The sequence below is a fragment of the Syngnathoides biaculeatus genome, chromosome 14, assembly GCF_019802595.1.
Source record: "Syngnathoides biaculeatus isolate LvHL_M chromosome 14, ASM1980259v1, whole genome shotgun sequence".
NCBI lineage: Eukaryota > Metazoa > Chordata > Actinopteri > Syngnathiformes > Syngnathidae > Syngnathoides > Syngnathoides biaculeatus.
The window spans coordinates 21,710,591-21,730,000 of record NC_084653.1 but is presented as its reverse complement, the minus strand read 5'-3'; the positions used below and the strand labels follow the sequence as shown (position 1 = coordinate 21,730,000).

At 42.9% G+C, this 19,410-nt stretch overlaps 2 protein-coding genes across 3 annotated transcripts in view; one reads left to right on the top strand and one right to left on the bottom strand.

The window, feature by feature from the left end:
• Positions 1 to 12,238, top strand: part of xrcc5 (X-ray repair complementing defective repair in Chinese hamster cells 5) — a 20,605-nt gene extending 8,367 nt beyond the window's left edge. The window contains exons 12-21 of one of the 2 annotated variants that reach the window (XM_061841477.1): positions 498 to 585; positions 727 to 857; positions 1,701 to 1,897; positions 2,891 to 2,993; positions 3,079 to 3,148; positions 3,277 to 3,386; positions 3,528 to 3,624; positions 4,582 to 4,649; positions 4,723 to 4,797; positions 12,101 to 12,238. In XM_061841477.1, the coding sequence (XP_061697461.1) occupies positions 498 to 585; positions 727 to 857; positions 1,701 to 1,897; positions 2,891 to 2,993; positions 3,079 to 3,148; positions 3,277 to 3,386; positions 3,528 to 3,624; positions 4,582 to 4,649; positions 4,723 to 4,797; positions 12,101 to 12,193 (1,032 nt within the window). In that variant the 3' untranslated portion in view covers positions 12,194 to 12,238. Of the gene's footprint in view, positions 1 to 497; positions 586 to 726; positions 858 to 1,700; positions 1,898 to 2,890; positions 2,994 to 3,078; positions 3,149 to 3,276; positions 3,387 to 3,527; positions 3,625 to 4,581; positions 4,650 to 4,722; positions 4,798 to 4,987; positions 5,326 to 12,100 lie in introns of those variants that run through there. The other variant, XM_061841478.1, reaches the window with a different exon arrangement.
• LOC133512133 (collagen alpha-2(VI) chain-like) lies at positions 5,205 to 18,886 on the bottom strand. Its single transcript, XM_061841476.1, is given in 29 exon segments — positions 5,205 to 5,956; positions 6,866 to 6,904; positions 6,982 to 7,113; positions 7,116 to 7,436; positions 7,971 to 8,123; positions 8,226 to 8,271; positions 8,337 to 8,372; positions 8,449 to 8,511; positions 10,011 to 10,109; positions 10,695 to 10,745; positions 10,900 to 10,962; positions 11,682 to 11,744; positions 11,844 to 11,906; positions 12,078 to 12,140; positions 12,221 to 12,256; positions 12,337 to 12,390; positions 12,468 to 12,530; positions 14,465 to 14,527; positions 14,631 to 14,684; positions 14,778 to 14,822; positions 14,890 to 14,916; positions 15,009 to 15,035; positions 15,128 to 15,172; positions 15,256 to 15,309; positions 15,801 to 15,866; positions 15,962 to 15,982; positions 16,060 to 16,670; positions 16,762 to 16,928; positions 18,592 to 18,886. Coding segments are annotated over 28 exon segments (3,102 nt in total). The 5' UTR covers positions 16,907 to 16,928; positions 18,592 to 18,886; the 3' UTR covers positions 5,205 to 5,357.
• Between the last annotated feature and the right edge of the window lie 524 nt (positions 18,887 to 19,410).

Genomic DNA, 19,410 nt, shown 5'->3' with positions numbered 1-19,410 from the left:
CTCAGTTAACCTACTATGCATGTTTTTGGGATGTGGGACGACATCGGGTTGCCTGGAGAAAACCCACGCAGCCACGGGGTGGACATGCAAACGCCACACAGACGAGGCCAGAATTTGAACCCCGGTCCTAAGAACTGTGAGGCAGACTCTCTCACCAGTCGGTTTATTTTTTAAACAAATAAATTTATTCTTATTCTATTTGAGCACAGTTGTACATTTTTAAGATTCAAGGTCTGGTTTTACATCTGTAAATTATTTTTAAAAACCTTGCTACGTTATTTTATCATGAGGTAAGAGACGCTGTATCCTGTAAAACTAAAACTGTTTTCACACAAACACACTGTATCTATCTATTTATCTCTCTCTCTCTCTCTCTCTCTCTCTCGCTCTCTCTCTTATAGCTATACACTTAAGCAACTACAACTAGACAGTTATGTCCCATAATCCCAATGCAATGCTACCCTTCATTCTCATGCAATGCGTGTTTCTCTCCGCAGTGTCTTATATACGTCCAACTGCCCTTCATGGAAGACCTCCGACACTACACATATGCTTCTCTGAACAGCAAAAAATTCAGCCCCTCGGGTATTGTTCTTGTTTATTGATGTCATCCTTTACAAAGATTTAAAAAAAAAATGTTCCATTTAATTTGATATTTCACTACCTGCAACCATAAAAAATCTCGAGTACCTCCCAATTAATTTTGAGATTACGGTGCATACACAGACTCACAGCTACAGGCTGTTGACTCTCTCATTGACTCCATGATGTTGGTGGACAAAGATGAAGATGGAGAACTCAAGGACTTGGTTAAAGTACACCACATTCCCAATCCAGAGTTCCAGCGGCTTTTCCAGGTACTCTCTTCTCTTTACATCAGCAAAATCTGAGTAGAATGGATCATATCTTACATTCTGATTTCATTCCTCACATTGTTTTTTCAACCTACAACTACCACAAGTCATGAAATCTGTCTTACTAGCATTTGTAGGAAATCTGCTCAATTTTTTTAAGCTCTATTTCAAATACAAAATCTTGGTCAGGTGACAAGCTTGTCATCCGCGATGTTTTTCACTTTTTCATGTTTCTTTTCTTGCTATTTTACGGAAGCGCATTGCTGCCACACCCAAAAAAAAAAAGGTTATGTTTCACATGTGTTTTCACATCATAATGTGAATCGTTATTTACATGTTATAATGTGAATCTTTTTCACATTATAACGTGAACAATTCACATTATAATGTGAAAACGCAACCTTTTTTTGAAGAGGGTGTGGCAGAAATACGCTTCTGTAGTTTTTTTTTTTTTTTTTTTTTGGGGTGTGGCAGCAATACGCTTCGGTAATATTTCACTGCACGGTATTTTGACGAACAAAGAAATAGAAAACGCAAATGTTTTTCAGTGCAGGTATTAGGTTAATCATTAGAAAAATCTGAAAAATAAACACTCCAGTATCTACAGTATCTAAGTGTCCCGCACTTGAGACATGGTACCTGAATAAGAACATCAATCGTGAGACTATGCTAGGTACCGTGCAGTGGAAAAGGAGGGAATGTTCTCATTTCTATCAAGGTCCCAGGGCCCAGCGAGTTGACAGCATACTTAATTTTTTCATATGTTGTGTAGAAGTTTCAGTCAGACAAACACATTCATTTTATATAATCCAATTGAAATGTTTTGTCTCCTCCGATCTGTCCCAGTGCCTGCATCATCGAGCTGTCAGCCCTGGCACGGCCCTCCCCCCAATGGAGCCGTGGCTTAAAGCTGTACTGGACCGCCCCGATGTCATCAAGGAGCGTTGTCAAGCGCCATTAGAGGAGGTGAAGAAAATGTTTCCTCTCAAGGTGGTGGAGAAGAAGAAGATGCTGAAGACCAGCGCTCAGCTCTTTGGAAGAGAGTAAGTCCGGAATAAGAGTACAGCCAAATAGAACTGAGTAAGTCCGGTGTTTTTAGAAGGCCAACGAGTAACAGTCAATCAGTAGAACCTTCAAAATTCTGGATTTATTTCACAGAACTGATAACATACCCGTCCCAGTTTTGGGACGCTGCCCGCGAGAGGGTACATCTTTTTTGCCGCTTGTTTTATGCGATAAACGAAAAACAAGTGTTAATTCCTTTTTTCTCAATAAGGCAAAAAATTTCCACCCTGCCCATGAATGGGTTAATATTGCACACAATACACCAACAACAAAATATAAGAAATTATCATTTGATCCACAGGATTAATTGTTTCTACCTGGTTACCCAGCCATCCAACCACAGCAAAGCTGGAATGTGGCATTGCTACCAATAATACATATAAAATACATTTGCCAATCATTGGAAATATTTTTCTATGGATTAACAATACTTAAAGTTTCCTGTTTTTAAACAATCAATCTATTTGTTTTATCTGGAGATAAGCATTTTAAAGTCTTCAGCCAGCAGTCATTAAAGGATCAGTAAGCTTAGTTTATGTGCCCTGCAATTGGCTGGCAACCAGTTCAAGGCGTAGCTTGCCTCCTCGGCGACGATAGCTGGGAGAGGCTCGAGGACTCCCGTGACCCTTGTGAGGATAAGCGGTTCAGATAATGGCTGGATGGATAATCTTGGTTTTGTTTTGTTTTATTGTAGTGGTGAGCTCTTTGTATGTTCAAGAATGTTAAAAGGATACATACAAAAATATAAATAATGACTTAGTGGTGGGACTTTGTTTACCGAACTGCTTATTTTTGATTTACATTAAATATTTGATGTTTTTTTTTTTCATTTAGGGGATTTTGTTCAACTTCAGTTGTTTCGCTGTAATAATATTCTCTGCGACTGTGTTGAATGTGTTGTAGATGCATGTTTGGCAAAGATTCTTCAATGTACTTTTCACTGTCTTCTACTTGTCCCCTTCCATTGTCAGCTCTGAACAGCCCGATGCCAAGAAGGCAAAGGGAGACACTGCAGAGGAGGCAGAGGAGGAGGAGTATAATCTGGCTGACATTTCTGAAGGCTCTGTGACTTCGGTAAAAAGCTGGCAGGGGGTGGTTGGGTCGGGGTGGGGCTGCGCTACGACTCACCATTTTCAACCTCATTCCTCTTTTAATCCAGGTCGGAAGTGTTAATCCCGCTCGTGATTTCCGCATCCTGATCAAACAAAAAACGCTAACCTTCGAAGAGGGTGAGGGTTCACTTTCTTCCATTCTTCACATTGTACAATAAACCATGATTATGACTAATCACCATCTATTGTAAATTCTAACTCTTTGTTTGGGTGTGATTACCGAACCGCCCCACTTTCCCACCTAGCCTGCGAGCAGCTGACTCACAGGATAGAGCAGTTGCTAGGCAACAAGAACACACAGTACTATATGAAAAGCATCACCTGTATCCAGGCCTTCAGAGAGGAGTCTGTAAAGGTAAACAAACATTGACTATTTCTCATTCCTCAGAAATTGAACCAATGCCAGTTCTTGCTCAAATATGCAATTACTAGTCAGTGTGCAATCTTGGCAAGTGTCTGAAGGATTTCAGAATGTTGCGTATCTTTGGAAGTGCAGCTGGGCAAGGCCGATCTCTACAATAGCTACCTCCGGTTGCTGAAAGGAAGCATCCCAAGTAGGGGGTTGGAAGTCTTCTGGGACCTGCTTGTTCAAGGTACACAAAGCCTATCTATTCATTTCACCGGGTGATGTCACAAAAATTTTCACAGGTTTTGACAATATACAGTGAAGAAAATAAGTATTTGAACACGCTGCTATATTGCAAGTTCTCCCACTTGAAAATCATGGAGGCGTCTGAAACTTTCATCGTAGGTGAGTGTCCACTGTGAGAGAGAGGGAGAATCTAACATGAAAAATCCAGAAATCACAATGTATTATTTTTTTAACAATTTGTGTGACACAGCTGCAAATAAATATTCGAACACCTGTCTATCAGCTAGAATTCTCACCCTCAAAGACCTGTTAGTCCGCCTTTAAAAGTCCACCTGCAGTCTTTGTATTATCCTGAATCAGATGCACCTCTTTGAGGTCGTTAGCTGCATAAAAACCCCTGTCCACCCCCATACAATCAGTAAAATTCAAACTTGTAACATGTCCAAGACCAAAGAGCTGAGACAAAATTGTGCAACTCCCTACAGCTGGAAAAGGCTACGGAGAAATTGCTAAGCAGCTTGGTGGAAAAAGGTCCACTGTTGGAGCAATCATTAGAAAATGGAAGAAGCTAAACATGACGGTCAATCTCAATCGGAGTGGAGCCCCATGCAAGATGTCACCTCGTGGGGTCTCAATGATTCTTTGAAAGGTGAGGAATCAGCCCAGGACTACACGACAGGACTTGGTCAATGACCTGAAAAGACCTGGGACCACCGTTTCCAAGGTGACATCATGGTTTGAAATCATGCATGGCATGGTAGATTATCTCTCTCACAGTGGACATGCAACCACAATGAAAATTTCAGACCCCTCCGTGATTTCTAAGTGGGAGAACTTGCAATATAGCAGGGTGTTCAAATACTTATTTTCTTCACTGTAGAGAAATCTAGCAATGGTACGGTTCCTGCTTAGTAAATTTCGCAATTTTTTTTTTTTTTTTTTTTTGCTGGTGTTACAGGCTCCATTTCGCTTATTGGCCAAGACGAGGTGGAAGGAAGCTCCGTCTCCAAAAATGAAGTCGCTCAGGTGAATCATGCTAACAATTTCATTGTGACCTTGACATCGTCCTAATTTCTGACTAAGTTTACTCTTTTGTCAGTTTCTACTGCCTGACGAGAAAGAAGAAGAGCCAGCCGCGACAATGGCAGATGACACTGGAGATGTTGACGACTTGGTAATTTTTTCTTTTTCCCTTCCCTTTTACTGCTACGAAACATTAGGTCACTGCTGTGAGTCAAACTCATTTAAAAACTATTTCTCGTGTATTTTGCATCAAGTGTCCCCAATGGTCCGGGCATATTACAAATCTCCCATACAAATTTCCATTCACACATCTTTTTTTCCGTCTCCCTCTTCCTGTGCAGCTGGACAACATGTAAGAAAGAAGGCAATGGGAGCGTCTACGGGGAAAAATGCGAAGTATGCGTCGTTGGGTCCATCTGTCCATTGTTCTGTCTCCCACATGGAGCCTGTTGGGTAGCTGGGAGGAATACTGTATCGGACAAGACTTTATCCTGATTATAATTTTTTGTGGGGGTCTGAAAACTGCAGCTGGGACTTGATAAAAGACAGGACACTGTATGTTTATCTTAAATCAGATTTATTGTGTGTATAATGGACTTAGCTACAGTTACACACTGTACAGTGCACCAGGAGATGTGGTATGTTTGAATGTCAGATTAATTAATATTAGTAGCACCAGTACTTGGTTCATGTCTCCATTGTGTTTCCTCTTTAACATATCCACCGGATGAAATGCTGAAGCATGTCAGACTGCCACTGGGACCAGTGTTTTCCCTTGAATATGGCGTTCTCGTCTCCCATGGCCAGCTTCGTTAAGACTTCTTGATCCACATCGCTTCCCATGGCGATCACTGTGGGGACGACCTGTTCCCTACGCATGGCGTCCACGGCCTCGTCCAGATTTTTCCTGTCTGTGACGCCGTCTGTGATGAAAGCGAACACTATCTCGGCAGCGCGTCTCGTCTGGCGAGTCGTTCCCTTGCCAAGCACTCTGTTAATAGCATGGGTGATGGCTGGCCCCACGCTCGAGGAAGAGTCCAGATAGCTCAGTCGAGCCATACCGGTAGAGATGAGGACGGGATCATGCGTGAGAGGGAAAGCCAAATCGTTCTCCCCGTCCTTCCCGTATTGCAACAAAGCTAAGCGAGCTCGCATGCGATCCGTCCTGCTCCGAGCCAGTACCAGTCTGTCGACCACCGTTTGTACAAATGCACGAACGTGACGGAAGTTGTCCACCCCGAGACGCTCCGAGCCGTCGAGCAGGAATACCACGTCCACTGGCCGCTGGGCGCACGGTGCCACATCAGGCTCTAGAAGGAGAGCCAACAAATTGCTGATTTACCTTACATTTCAGATTTGAATTGAAATCAACTTCAGCTACCACTTTTCTCAAGCAAGCTGTACAAAGTACAATTGGAGTTTACTTTCTCCACCAAGTAGCGAAGTTTGCAAATTAGTCTCCCACCCTCACACCTAATGAACCTTTCTGACCTGTCAATGACTCGTACAATAATAGCCAATCAGATAGCCGCATTGTCTTAACCCCTGGCTTGACACGCCCCTCTCTCCGTATTTTCCCACAAGCAACGCTGGTTGTCAGTAGTGTGCGCTCGGAATAGTTAATGTTACGATGAAAATGGTCCTTAGATGCGCTTGGGGAACGTGCCAATTCTGATGAAAAATATGCCGCTCGGTTACAAGGGGCATATTCATTTTATAAAGCCCAAAACACAGTTGACGAAGTGTCTACGGTGGATTAAGGCTCGGGGAAGACCGCACGCACAACTAAATGTGGACAATATCAACAAACGCAAGGCTGTATGTTCGAAGGTAAGTGAGAGAGAAGTATCTTCTCTGAGTTTGATTGAATTATTATCAGTGCTTTATACATTGCCAAAGAACAACTTTCTCTTTGTATGTGTATTACTGACCTGCTGAACGAAGTGTGTAATTTAACTGTAACCCCGTGATTGTAACCAAACTCTGTCACCCTCCCTCGGCTCTGACATTAACTCTGAACTCATATCACTGCCTGTAACCTCAAACCCTGAATGCTTCCTGTAACCCTACCAAACCTCAAGCCTTACCCCCACATTAAACCCTAATACTTAAAGCTAATGCTTTTTAAGTTCTCGTTTTGGCCCATGTTGAGAAAGTATTGGTGTAAACAGACAACCAAGTTCCGCTCACAAGATCCGGGTGAAATCAAGACCACCTACCTCTTTTGCAGGGGAGATCAGGACACACAACAACCGAATCTTGACAGAGAAACAAATAGCGATGTAATGTTAAAACCCTCATTTGAGAACATTCTAGATCATCCCACTGGACTTACCAGGACACAAAACAGTTTCCATTTTGTCTACGAAGTCCTCTGTGACCAAATCAACAAAATTCTTCATTCCAATGACCCGATCCTTTTTGTCGCACACAATGGAACCTAGGATCTCATCATCTGTGCTTTTCGAAACATGTCTCCGACCCCGATGGCGTTCACTTCGACGCTGCCGTCATGGCAGAGGTACGTCAGAAGATCCTCATCGTCACGTGGATCGAAGCGTCCGTCGGTGATCACCACCACGGACACTTTGACCCTGGCTCTCTTGCTGTCTCTGATGAGGTTGTCGTAGGCAAACTTGAGAGCCGAGGGGGTGAAGGTGCCCCCCGCGATCCACTGAAGGTTCTTCACCGCCGTTTTAAATGCAGACATGGAGTTTATGTTGGGGTCGTCAAGACGGATGGCCTCAAATGTCCCGTTGTGACTGTACTGAACAACTCCGACTCGCGTTCCTGAAATAAACAGATGCAAGAATTATTAAATGGAGTACCCCAAGAGTAGAGGTGTCACAGTTAATTTATTAATAGACAACTAATTGATCTTCAGATTAATCAACTCAAGTTCTGCTTATCACACAATAGTTTAGAGCCATTGTCTAAATCACAGGTGTCCAACTCAAGGCCCGGAGTGAGATCTGGCCCGGCACATGATTGTATGTGGCCCGCGAATTATCAGTGTCAAAATCCGTGATTCTTGTGAAAATATGTGCCAACATTTCAAATTCTCATGCATCATAAATTATAATGTTGAGATATTATAAGCGTTTTTGCGTGACCAGTCGTGAACAATGGTTGAAAAAAACTATTACGCTTGATTTCTGATTCCAAAACTAGCTCATAAATTTCATGTGTAAAGATTTGTACCAGATTAATCAAAGGAATAACTCCTCCAATAATTGTAAACATTTTCACACTTTCTTTTGTGGCAAACTCTTGTCACGTGAAGTGTTTTACAATACAATTTACAAGACAAATGTGTCAGTCTACCGGTTGGGGATGCGGGGTCGTTGGCCATAGATCCCAGACGATTAATGGTATTGATTACAAAGTTCTTTTCCAAGGTGAAGTTGGTCAGACCGACACTCTCTGAGCTGTCAATGACAAATACAATGTCCAGAGCACCGCAACGCTTCTCGCAGTCTGTGACAAAAGGTAAAAACAAGTTTAGTCCATTGAATCTGTCTGTTGTAATCGTCGGTAACTGCACGTTTGTACTATGATACAAATTTATGGTTTGCTCACCACAGCAGCCACAAGTCTCGCTGATGTAAGTCATGACGTCGCAATCCTGCAATGTCAATGCGGAAATTTGAAGCAGTTTTTTTTTTCTCTCTCTCTCTAGAATGTACTCACAGTAAGTGCAGGATCGCCCATTGCTCCAGGGTAACCCTGCATACAAACAATATAAGTACCGTACTGAGCAACACTCTTGAGTGTTCCAATTACAGTGCGTGCTATTGCTCACATCAGGCCCAGGGTCCCCTCTGGTTCCTCTGGCTCCAGGCTCTCCTGGATGACCTGGCTCCCCCTAAACAGAAAAACAAGACCAAATAATCATCTAAAAACAATCTATCGTGTGTTTTCTGGGTCAAATATACAGTGAAGAAAATAAGTATTTGAACACCCTGCTACACCCAATTAGAAATCGTGGAGGGGTCTGAAATTTTCATCGTAGGTGCATGTCTACTGTGAGAGAGATCATCTAAAAAGAAAAATCCAGAAATCACAATGTATGATTTTTTTTTTTCACGATTTATTTGTGTGATACAGCTGCAAATACGTATTTGGACACCTGAGAAAACCAATGTTATTTGGTACAGTAGTCTTTGTTTACCATTACAGAGGTCAAACTTTACCTGTAGTTGTTCACCAGGTTTGCACACACTGCAGGAGGGATTTTGACCCACTCCTCCACGCAGATCTTCTCTAGATCAGACAGGTTTCTGGGCTGTCGCTGAGAAATACGGAGTTTCAGCTCCCTCCAAAGATTTTCTATTGGGTTTAGGTCTGGAGACAGGCTAGGCCACGTCAGAACCTTGATATGCTTCTTGTGGAGCCACTCCTTGCTTTTGGTTTTTGGTCTTGGCCATGTTACAAGTTTTAGTCTTACTGATTGCATGGGTTGGACAGGTGTCTTTATACAGCTAACGACCTCACAGAGATTGATCTGATTCAGGATAATACATGGAGTGGAGGTAGACTTTTAAAGGGGGACTACAGGTCTTTGAGGGTCAGAATTCTATCTGCTAGACAGGTGTTCAAATACTTATTGGCAGCTGTATCACGCAAATAAATCATTAAAAAAAAATCATACATTGTAATTTCTCGATTTTTCTTTTTAGATTATCTCTCTCACAGTGGACATGCACCTACGATGAAAATTTCAGACCCCTCCCTGATTTCTAAGTGCGAGAATTTGCAATATACAAGGGTGTTGAAATACTTATTTTGTTCACTGTATCTGTCCCACTAAGAATGAAATGTAAACTAACTGGCTGCTGTGTTTCAGTCCCTTCATATGTGCGGTTATGTTTGCAACCTTGTCTGTTTTAATCAAACTTGGGTGTGAAAGCTGTAATCGAAGTGTACAGCAGAATGGTAAAAGACCATCTGGAAGCGGTAGTTTGGATCCCTTTGTTTGTATCTTAGCTAGTGATTGACTGATTTGGACCTGAGAAAGCAAACTACAGGTGACAATCACCTGAAAAGAATGCAACTCGTGTGGTTTCTGATAGCGTGGTTCAATTCAGATGTAAAAAATAGTCATCCTAACAGTGGTGGGCACCAAAACAACCAGTCTCTCCATCCAATGTATCTACCCCGTCAGACATTGTTTGGAAGGTATGGATTCTGTCTTACTGCCTCAGAAACGCTCTCTAATTGGGTGACGATTCCATATTTTTACTTGGGAACCTTTGGCCAGATGATAAAAATGATAATGTGAATGCAAAATCATCCATCAAGTGTGACTCAAAAAGTGGAGTACAGATATGGCAAGCAAATCAAAGCACAAAGGATTAATCTTACAGATTCCCCACGTGGACCTTTGTTTCCTGGCTCTCCTTTGGGTCCACATTCACCTTGACCACCCCTGAGTCCTTTTTTCCCCGGATCGCCTTGGTCGCCCTGAAAACCACAGTTCCTTTCAATGCTTTAATTCAAATAGGGTCTTCATATCAAGAACATCTTTAAATTGTACTTGGTAAAGGTTAAAAACTCGTATTCTGACAAATGATTTCCTCAGGCGCTACCAGTGCGTTAAATTACATTAAGAATATACTGCTAACTGGCAGTGTGTTGCTGGCAGAAGGAACTCGTGTGTTTTTCTGGTTATTGCCAGCTTCTATATTTGACAGCAGCCATCTGTCCTCGGCTGCCTCACTTTTGCTTCTTTTCATATCTGAGTGGTACTCTGCCCGTGAACCTAAAATGCATGTTCTGTCTTTGGGATTTTGGAGGAAGCTGGACCACTGGTTGAAAACCTGAGACAAGCGCTGGTAGAAACATGCAAACATTGTGAAGGAAGGCTTAGGTTGAGATTCAAACTCTTGAGTCTCAGAACTGTGAGGCAAACGCACAAACTCCCTTTAATCAAAACATGCATCTACAAATGTTTTCTTCCTTTTCCCAGTAAGAGATTTTTGGGAGATGCATGCTTTTCACTGCACAGCGGAGAAATGAAACACTTTTATATAGCAAAGAGAACATTACTGTTGGTCCTCTTGGTCCAGGGTAGCTGAATCCTTGTCTTCCTTTATCACCCTTAAAAAAATAAATAAATCAAAGAGCTGTAACAGCAGTGCTGTACTTTATGGTTTGATATAAAACCCTTTTGGTGTGGATAGCCTATTAAACTAATTCACAATTAATGAGAGACAATTTTGTTCCAGTACAATGAAATTTTAGTTTTACCCACCCTTGGTCCTTGAGAACCCGGGTCTCCTCTTGGTCCGGCGTCACCTGGATTTCCCAAGGTGCCCTGCAGATCACATAGTTATGCACACATGTTGACACTCACTCTTGTCTTATTTTGTAATAGCTTATCCTTCTTTTCATTTCGCCTTGTCTCGATTAGGGGTTTCCATCTTTTTCCATCTAAGCCTATCTCGTGCATCTTCCTCTCTAACCCCCACAGTCTTCATGTCCTCCCTCACAACATCCATCAACCTTTTGTCTGGTCTTCCTCTCGCTCTCTTGCCCGGCAGCTCCACCCTCAGCACTCTTCTAGCTATATACTCACTCTCTCGCCTCTGGACATGTCCAAACCATCTAAGTCTGCTCTCTCGAACCTCGTCTCCAAAACATCCAACTTTGGCTGTCCCTCTAATGAGCTCATTTCTAATCCTATCCAACCTGCTCACTTCGAGCGAGAACCTCAACATCTGCATTTCTGCTACCTCGAGTTCTGCTTCCTGTTGTGTCTTCAGTGCCACCGTCTCTAATCCGTACATCATGGCCGGCCTCACCACTGATTTATAGACTTTGCCCTTCATCCGAGCGGAGACTCTTCTGTCACATAGAACACCAGTCACCTTCCGCCAACTGTTCCACCCCGCTTGGACCCGTTTCTTCACTTCCTTACCACACTCTCCACTGCTCTGTATTGTTGACCCCAAGTCGTTGAAGTCTTCCAGCCTTCTTTTGTAATAGCAATACTCTCAAATTGCAGGCTTTAGTTGATTGTTTTAAACTACCCACATTTTCTCCATGGCCTCCCGGTTCTCCTGCCTGACCCCTCGGGCCTGGTAGTCCAGAATCCCCCTAGAACAGAAAGAATAGTGTCATCTTTAATCGACTTCCTTTTGAGACGAACGTTAATTTGACAAAATCCGGGTGTCGATGCAAAAACTCTAGCCTGACCTTTGCACCCTTGAATCCGTCCTCCCCTACTCTTCCCCTGCTTCCTTGTGGCCCCCGTTCTCCCTGCAAACGAGCGAGGTTACGTACAAATTCCATTCTGATTCATCCTATTTTATTCAGTTTACATGGAGCATTTTCATTCCATTTCAGTTTCTAAACGCATTATAATTGGAATTTCAAGGCTCCACGTAAACGCAGCCATTGTAGTGTGACTATATTGTGTTTGGTTTTTACCTTATCTCCCTTTTTCCCAATAGGTCCTTGAGGTCCTTTTGGCCCTTCGTGTCCTCTCCATCCCTGTGGACATTCATTTCTTCACAAACTGCAGTGAGGTCACCAGAAGAAAATAATTGAATGCCAATCAAAAAATAAAATACCGGTTCGCCTCTTAGTCCAGGTAAGCCAGGCAGTCCCTGAAAGAGTTCATTATATTATTTAACACTTATTAACTGTCTGAGTTAGAAAAGATGATAATATGTAAGTCAATACGTACCGCTGGTCCTTTTTCTCCCGGGGGTCCTGGATTTCCTGGATTACCTCTTTCACCCTGGAGATATTCGAGCCAGGTGTTATGAATGTGGTGTGAATGTGATTATTCAAAGGGTGTTTTTATTAGATTTGCACCTTTGCTCCTTGTTCACCCTCGGGGCCAAAAACACCTGCTTTCCCAGGAAGGCCAAGGTCTCCCTGAATGACACGAAAAACAAACTGAGAATGTGAATGGCTCACAAAAAGGGAAAAAAAAGGGGGGTTGGGAACGGAAAAAAAGACACCTTCTCAGTCAATAACGGGCCCATTTAAACAAATTTAGAATAGCTAGCTTGCCAACTAGTGAAGAGAGTGATCTTTCCATTTTTGGTCCTGGCTAACATTCACTCACTTCATCCTGAAACATTATTTTTATTAATTTTCATAGAAGATTTATTCAGCCAATGTGGCTACTTGTTTCCCAGAGGTAGAGAGAGAGAGAGAGGGATACCCAGACTTCCCTTTCCCTAGCCACTTTTTCCAGCTCTTCCGGAGGGATCCCGATGCGTTCCCGAGTTAGCCAAGAGACGTAGTCTCTCCAGCGTTTCCTGGGTTCTCTTTCCGGTGGGACATGCCCGGAACACCTCACCAGGGAGGCGTCTGGGAGGCATCCGAATCAGATGCCCCAGCCACCTCATCTGGTTCCTCTCAATGCGGAGGAGCAGCAGCTCGACACTGAGCCCCTCCGGATGACCAAGCTTCCCACCCTATCTGTAAGGGAGAGGCCGGACACCCTGCGGTTTAAACTCATTTCGGCCGCTCGTATCCGGGATCTTGTTCTTTCGGTCACGACCCACAGCTCATACCCATAGGTGAGGGTAGGAACGTAAATCGACTGGTAAATTGAGAGCTTCGCCTTTCGACTTAGCTCCCTCTCTACCACAACGGACTGGTACAAAGTCCGCATCACCCCAGACACTGCACCGATTTACCTCTATCAGAAATATTTTTTAATTTCTGCAACTAGCTGCATTAAGGGCAAAAAAAAAAAAAAAATTAATGTGTATATTTTTTTAAATCACAAAAACCTGATATTTGGTGAGGAGTATGTTGACCTTTTCTATCCACTTTAAATTTAGTGATGTGCAAGTCTTGGCCTTGGTTTAAATGTAAAATAAATATAAAATCATTTTATTACCACTCCAGTCCGTTCTGACTGGAGCTTGGTTGTATGACTTCACTTGCAACTTCCTTAGATCAAGTACATTGGTGCCTCGATTCTCGACCACAATCCGTTCCAGAAGGCGGTTCGAGAACCGATTTGTTCGAAAACCGAATCAACCGCCGCACGTTATATTATTTCCGGGTGTTTTTCGGGCGTTCGTTCGAATTGACAATAACAAAGCGCGTCGTGGGTGGGTCAGCTGGTCGGGTTGCGCGCGTTGTTATTTCCGGGTTTTTTTCCAGCGGGTGGGAATTCACAACAGAACGCGTCGTGGGTCAGCTGGTCTGGCCGTGCATGTTGTTATTTCCGGGTTTTGTTGAGGGCGTTCGAGTACCGATTTTCGTCCCAAAACAAAAGCATAAAAAATATCGAAATTTTGGTTCGAAAACTGATTTGTTTGTGAACGGGGACGTTTGAGAACCGAGGCACTACTGTAAAGACTTGACCCGACTTGCTTGAAATTTAGTGGTGACTCAACTGAATTTGCTTGATTTATACTTATAAATATATATTATATATATATATTTAAACCTCCTCCCACAGTGGCATTGGATTTGCTTGTGTTTTAAAGGTTATGACTTGAGACTTTCTTGTGACTTTTCCTCCTACCGCTGTAGGATCCCTTTTTTTTTCCATCATATTTTTATGACTGACTCTCTGTAGGAAATACACTCTTAACAGGTTTTTAAAAATACACAAAGTGTTTTTACATTTTAGGAGCGCCATGCTCATCGTAAAATGTTTAACAGCTCAAATTGAATGTGTCTGTCGCACGTTGGTCTGCCGTCTCATCACATTACACTCGCGAGCAGTTATGTGAGGAAAAAAAAAACACTTAGCTCGGACTCTCGATACAGCTGAGAGATGTGGGGGTTTCTTTAATATGTTTAATAATGGAATACTATTTTTTACAATAAAACTAAAATACCTTTTGTCCTTTTTTCCCCAGTGGTCCAACATCCCCAACTTCTCCCGGGTAGCCATCTGGCCCCTTGTTGAGACAAAAAAAAAAAACAACAAAAAAAAACCTCACATCGCTCACATATGAAGTTCAGCAAAATTCATCATAGGACAAAAAAACATAATTAACTAACTTCGTCACCTGCTTCCCCTTTGCAACCCGGAGCTCCAATATGGCCGATCTTACCCTGAACGTATGACACACATCGTTGCAGTCACTAAGATTACCGTAGATACGCCTGCGCAATTTTTTTTTTTTATTTAAAAAAAAAAAAAATCACCTTCTGTCCATCGGTTCCATTGTGGCCAGGTACTCCAAGCAAGCCCTGAAGGTTTGAGGAGATGATGTGCTTGCTCTCATCCAACTTGTGATACCAACAAAAGTAAAACTACCTTGGTTCCACTTGCTCCCAAATCACCCTGTCGGAGTTGAAGAAAGATGTCAATTCTAGTCATTCTCTCAGAGAAATTATGAATAGACTGCTAATAATAATAATAATAAAAAAAAACACCTTGTCGCCCTTCAACCCGACTTCTCCCTATGTCAAAGCACAAAAAGAACTTGTGAATTATTGAAATGGCGAAAATTGACTGGAGTACTGTATTTGGTGTTCAGGAACCCTCAGCAAACCTTAGGTCCAGGATGTCCAATTGGACCCTCAATGCCAGGATCACCCTGTCAAAAAAAAAAAAAAAAATGAAATGAGAGACAGAATTTAGAACCAAAAGAATAATTAAATGCCAGCAAAGCCTTCTTACCTGACCTCCCTTTTCTCCTTTTGGTCCACGATAACCAGCGTCACCTTTTTCACCCTGAGTACATCAAAATGATCGTCATCATATAAAATTTTTACTGGTCAAACTAAAACCCAGATATTGCTACAATAATATCTATCCACGAATGTAAAACATTCCATCTCAACCCATCAATCTTCACAACTGGTCATACTATCCATCTCAATCATTCCATCCATTCAAACTGAAGTCATACTACACAACTGAGCCCAACCCAAACCATCCCAACAATTTCATTCAAAACATTTAATTTCCAAACCAACTATCCCTCCCATCACTCAAAAGTGAAGTAATAGATCAGCCCTAATGCAACATCACATGACAGCAAAGGTCCAGCCATCCAATCTGTTCCAACCATCCGTACGTCCTCGAAGATTGCACCCTTCAGAACCAAAGCGCTTCCATCCATAACCAAGCCAACCATTCCAACGCCAGCCTTCCAGGCCTTCCCCAAAATGACCACTTCATATGATTTCATCGCCATCATCCATTCCTCATCGTAATCTTACTTTTGGCCCTCGAAGCCCTCTTGGTCCAGGGATCCCAAGGGTTTCCGAGCATTGGTCTTGGTAGCACTACAATAATAAAATACCATCCAAAAAAGAAACCTCAGTCACGCATATACAGACGCATTAAGGTTGACAACGGACCATGCTGCTGTAGTTCTTACCTCTGAATAGGCTTGATATTTCTGTAAGAAAAAGACTAAAGTGAGCGAAATGTACCTGTCGTTAAGTTGGTATCATGAAATCAGAGATCGGAGATCACCATGGCTTGTATGATACGATCAATGGATTCTCTCTTAATTTTCGGTCTACCGTCAACGATTTCCACGGCTGTGTACTCGTCGCGATAAACTTCGGTGGGAGAACTGGCAATCTCCCTCATTCCCATTTCGTCAATGGACCTGGACGCCGCCACTGAGAAAATGCGGATCCCCTGTTCACGGGCCTTGTCGGCCGCCGCCTTGATGCCGCCGCAGGGACTTCCCGTCACGTGGCCGTCAGTAATGACCACGGAGAAGAGGGCTGCCTTTGTGTCTGAGTAGTGTTGAGTCATTTGCTGGGTCATGTTTTTGAGAGCGCAGTCGATGTAGGTGCCTTTGCCCAGATATCGGATGTCTCCGAGGCTCCTGATGAAGCTCTCCCTGCTTGCAAAGCGACTGAAAACCACCTGCTTTTGGGAGAAGTGCAGGCCTCCGATGGACCAGGAGATCTGGACTTGACCTCGGTATTCCTCATCCGCCAGCTTCTGGGCAAACATCCGTGTGAATTCCTTGATGTTTTCCACTAGTATTCCCGGCGGGGACTCCTGCAGGGCAATGGTCTCAGAGGTGTCGATGGTGAAGAACAGTTTGATGGGACAGTTGACTGTCCTGGCTGCAAGCGGTTAACATACTGACATTCACCACTTGAACAGAACGACAATACACAGCCGCGCCCATTATTCATAAAATTGATGCCAACTCACTCTCACAACCTTGTGGTTTTGGCAGATTCTCATATGTTCTGTCTCTGGGCATGGGTAGTGGCCTCGGTCCGCGAGGGGTCAGCTGGGGAATGCTGGTATGGACCATGCACATGGTGATGAAGACTGAAAGATGTATTTTAGCCATTTTTTGTAATCCCTTCGGTCCCCTGCGACAAGACGGAGAAGAAGCTGTGGAGTGTTCGACATTAAATCCAGGAGGGAGATATCAAACAAGTGGGGCTTCACAAAAGACCTCACCATAGCAACCGAGGATGTTTATCGTTGTTTTAAACAATGTGACCAACCGCGCTGTTTGGGAAAAGCATTTTTAAACGATGGATAAACTGGAGCTTATCGCTGTGCTGCTAAATTATTAAAGTAAGAACTTTTCTTTGACAGCAACATCCCGTGTTTCACAATTTCTTTCATCCGTGATCATTTAAATAGAATTTGCGAGCAGAATTAAAAAAAAAAAAAAAAAGGGTTCTGGATTCGTGCACTTGGCCCATCTCCCAGTTGTGCAATGCAGCTTAGAGAACAAACTTCATAATGAAAACAGAAAAGATAAATATGTGACTGGCAACGCTTAAAAATTTATGATTCATACAGGAAAAGAGATGGAATCTTTTAACATGAGCTCGAGTTATTTGCGCTGCAATCTGGACTCTTATTTGTACTCTTGGGAAAACTTCCTTCATTTCTCACCATACCTTTATCGCCATAATCATACATAATACATAATCGTACAACAAGCGTGTTTTCTTTTTCATACTATCTTTCTCATGCATCCTTCGGTTCACTATAAATGGCTACAACATTAAAATATTGTATTTATTCAGTTTTGTATGACTGTAAAAGACCTACACCGTGGCTACTTTGACTTTTCGCTTTACTTCTTTGACCGGCCATTGTTTTTCACTCCATCTCATCCATCCATCGGCGGCACGATGAATAAGCTGGTAAAGCATTGGCCTCACAGTTCTGAGGTCCCGGCTTCAATCCTGGACCCGCCTGTTTGGAGTTTGCATGTTCTCCCCGTGCCGGCGTGGGTTTTCTCCGGGTTCTCCAGTTTCCTCCCACATCCCAAAAACATGCAACATTAATTGGATACTCCAAATTGCCCATAGGTGTGATTGTGAGTGCGGCTGTTTGTCTCCATGTGCCCCGCGATTGGCTGGCAACCAGTTCAGGGTGTACCCTGCGTCCCGACCTTTGACAGCTGGGATAGGCTCCAGCACTCCCCGCGACCCATGTGAGGATAAGCGGCAAAGAAAATGGATGGATGGATCTCATCCATCGAATTCAGGAGCCGTATAGAAATGTACGCGTCCGGTTTTCAATGACATTGTCAGAGCAGTACTGGTGTTAGTTTATTCCTGCTGTTGTAGTTTTGTCGTATACTGCATCATACTGAGCACTTTTAATGCTTTGGTTGCCTTATCTCGTTACATTAAGATTTTAAAATAAAAAAAAAGAACTTGCGTATGTATTATCCTAATTTTTAATATAATTTTATCAAAACTTCTGTTGTTAAAATTGTTCAGTTTTTGAAAATGCTTCATTTTCTTTAGAAAGGCAGAAGTCTTTTGATACAGGTCCTGGACTGGATCTCAAGTTGTGCAGCTGTTCCATCAATGTACGTATATTTTCTGTAATTCATAACGTTTTGAGATATCTTAACCGAGCCAATTTTGTATTTTTTAAAAATATATATATACAGAATCAGTATTTGTAAGTTCCCCCGAGCAAACCAAACTGATAGCGGTAATAACTGCAGAAAATGTATTTAAGCCGAACTATTTAAAAAAAAAAAAAAGTATTTTTACTTACCCAAAGTGGAAGACAAAAGTCCTCTTTCGCACGATCCGCCTACTTGGGAAAGTCTTGCAATCAAAGTATAGACGAGATTCGCATTTTATCCGTCGTCTCGGTTTTGGGGAGGCGAGCGGGGTGGGGGGAGCTGCTCAATTTATTCTATAAGGGAGCGCGCCCCCGCTGCAGCCGCTTGCACGCACACGCCTGACAGAGTGGAGACAGAGCGAGATGGCCCAGCCTCAACTCCCTAAAAAAAGTGTAATAGAAGGTGTCTATAAAGTAAATAGTCCGTCTGCAATTGTGTATTTATCTTGCTGTGTGGACACGAGAAGTGTTTTCCCAGACAAACACAGCAGCTGCTCTCTTTCTTCTCCTTACATGGAGACACTCTCTGCGTGTTTATACGACATCGACGCGAGGCCTCGATATGACAAATTTTTCAAGGGCTGAGGGCGCAAACACAAAGTACTTCATAACATCACCAAAGTATTTTTAGAATAATGCCGTGAAAGTTGATTGACCTTGAATTTGTTTGACTTTGGGAGAAACAAACAAAAAAAATATTCCCATAGGAAATCAGTCTTTTTTTTTTTTTAATTAACTGTACATTCTAGGCGGCACGGTAGTTCAATTGGTAAAGCGTTGGCCTCACAGTTACGAGGACCCAGGTTCGATCGCAGCCCCGCCTGTATGGAGTTCGCATGTTCTCCCCGTGCCTGCGTGGGTTTTCTCCGGCCACTCCGGTTTCCTCCCACATCCCCAAAACATGCTCCATGAATAGAGACAAACAGCCGCACTCACAATCACACCTCGGGGCAATTTAGAGTGTCCAAT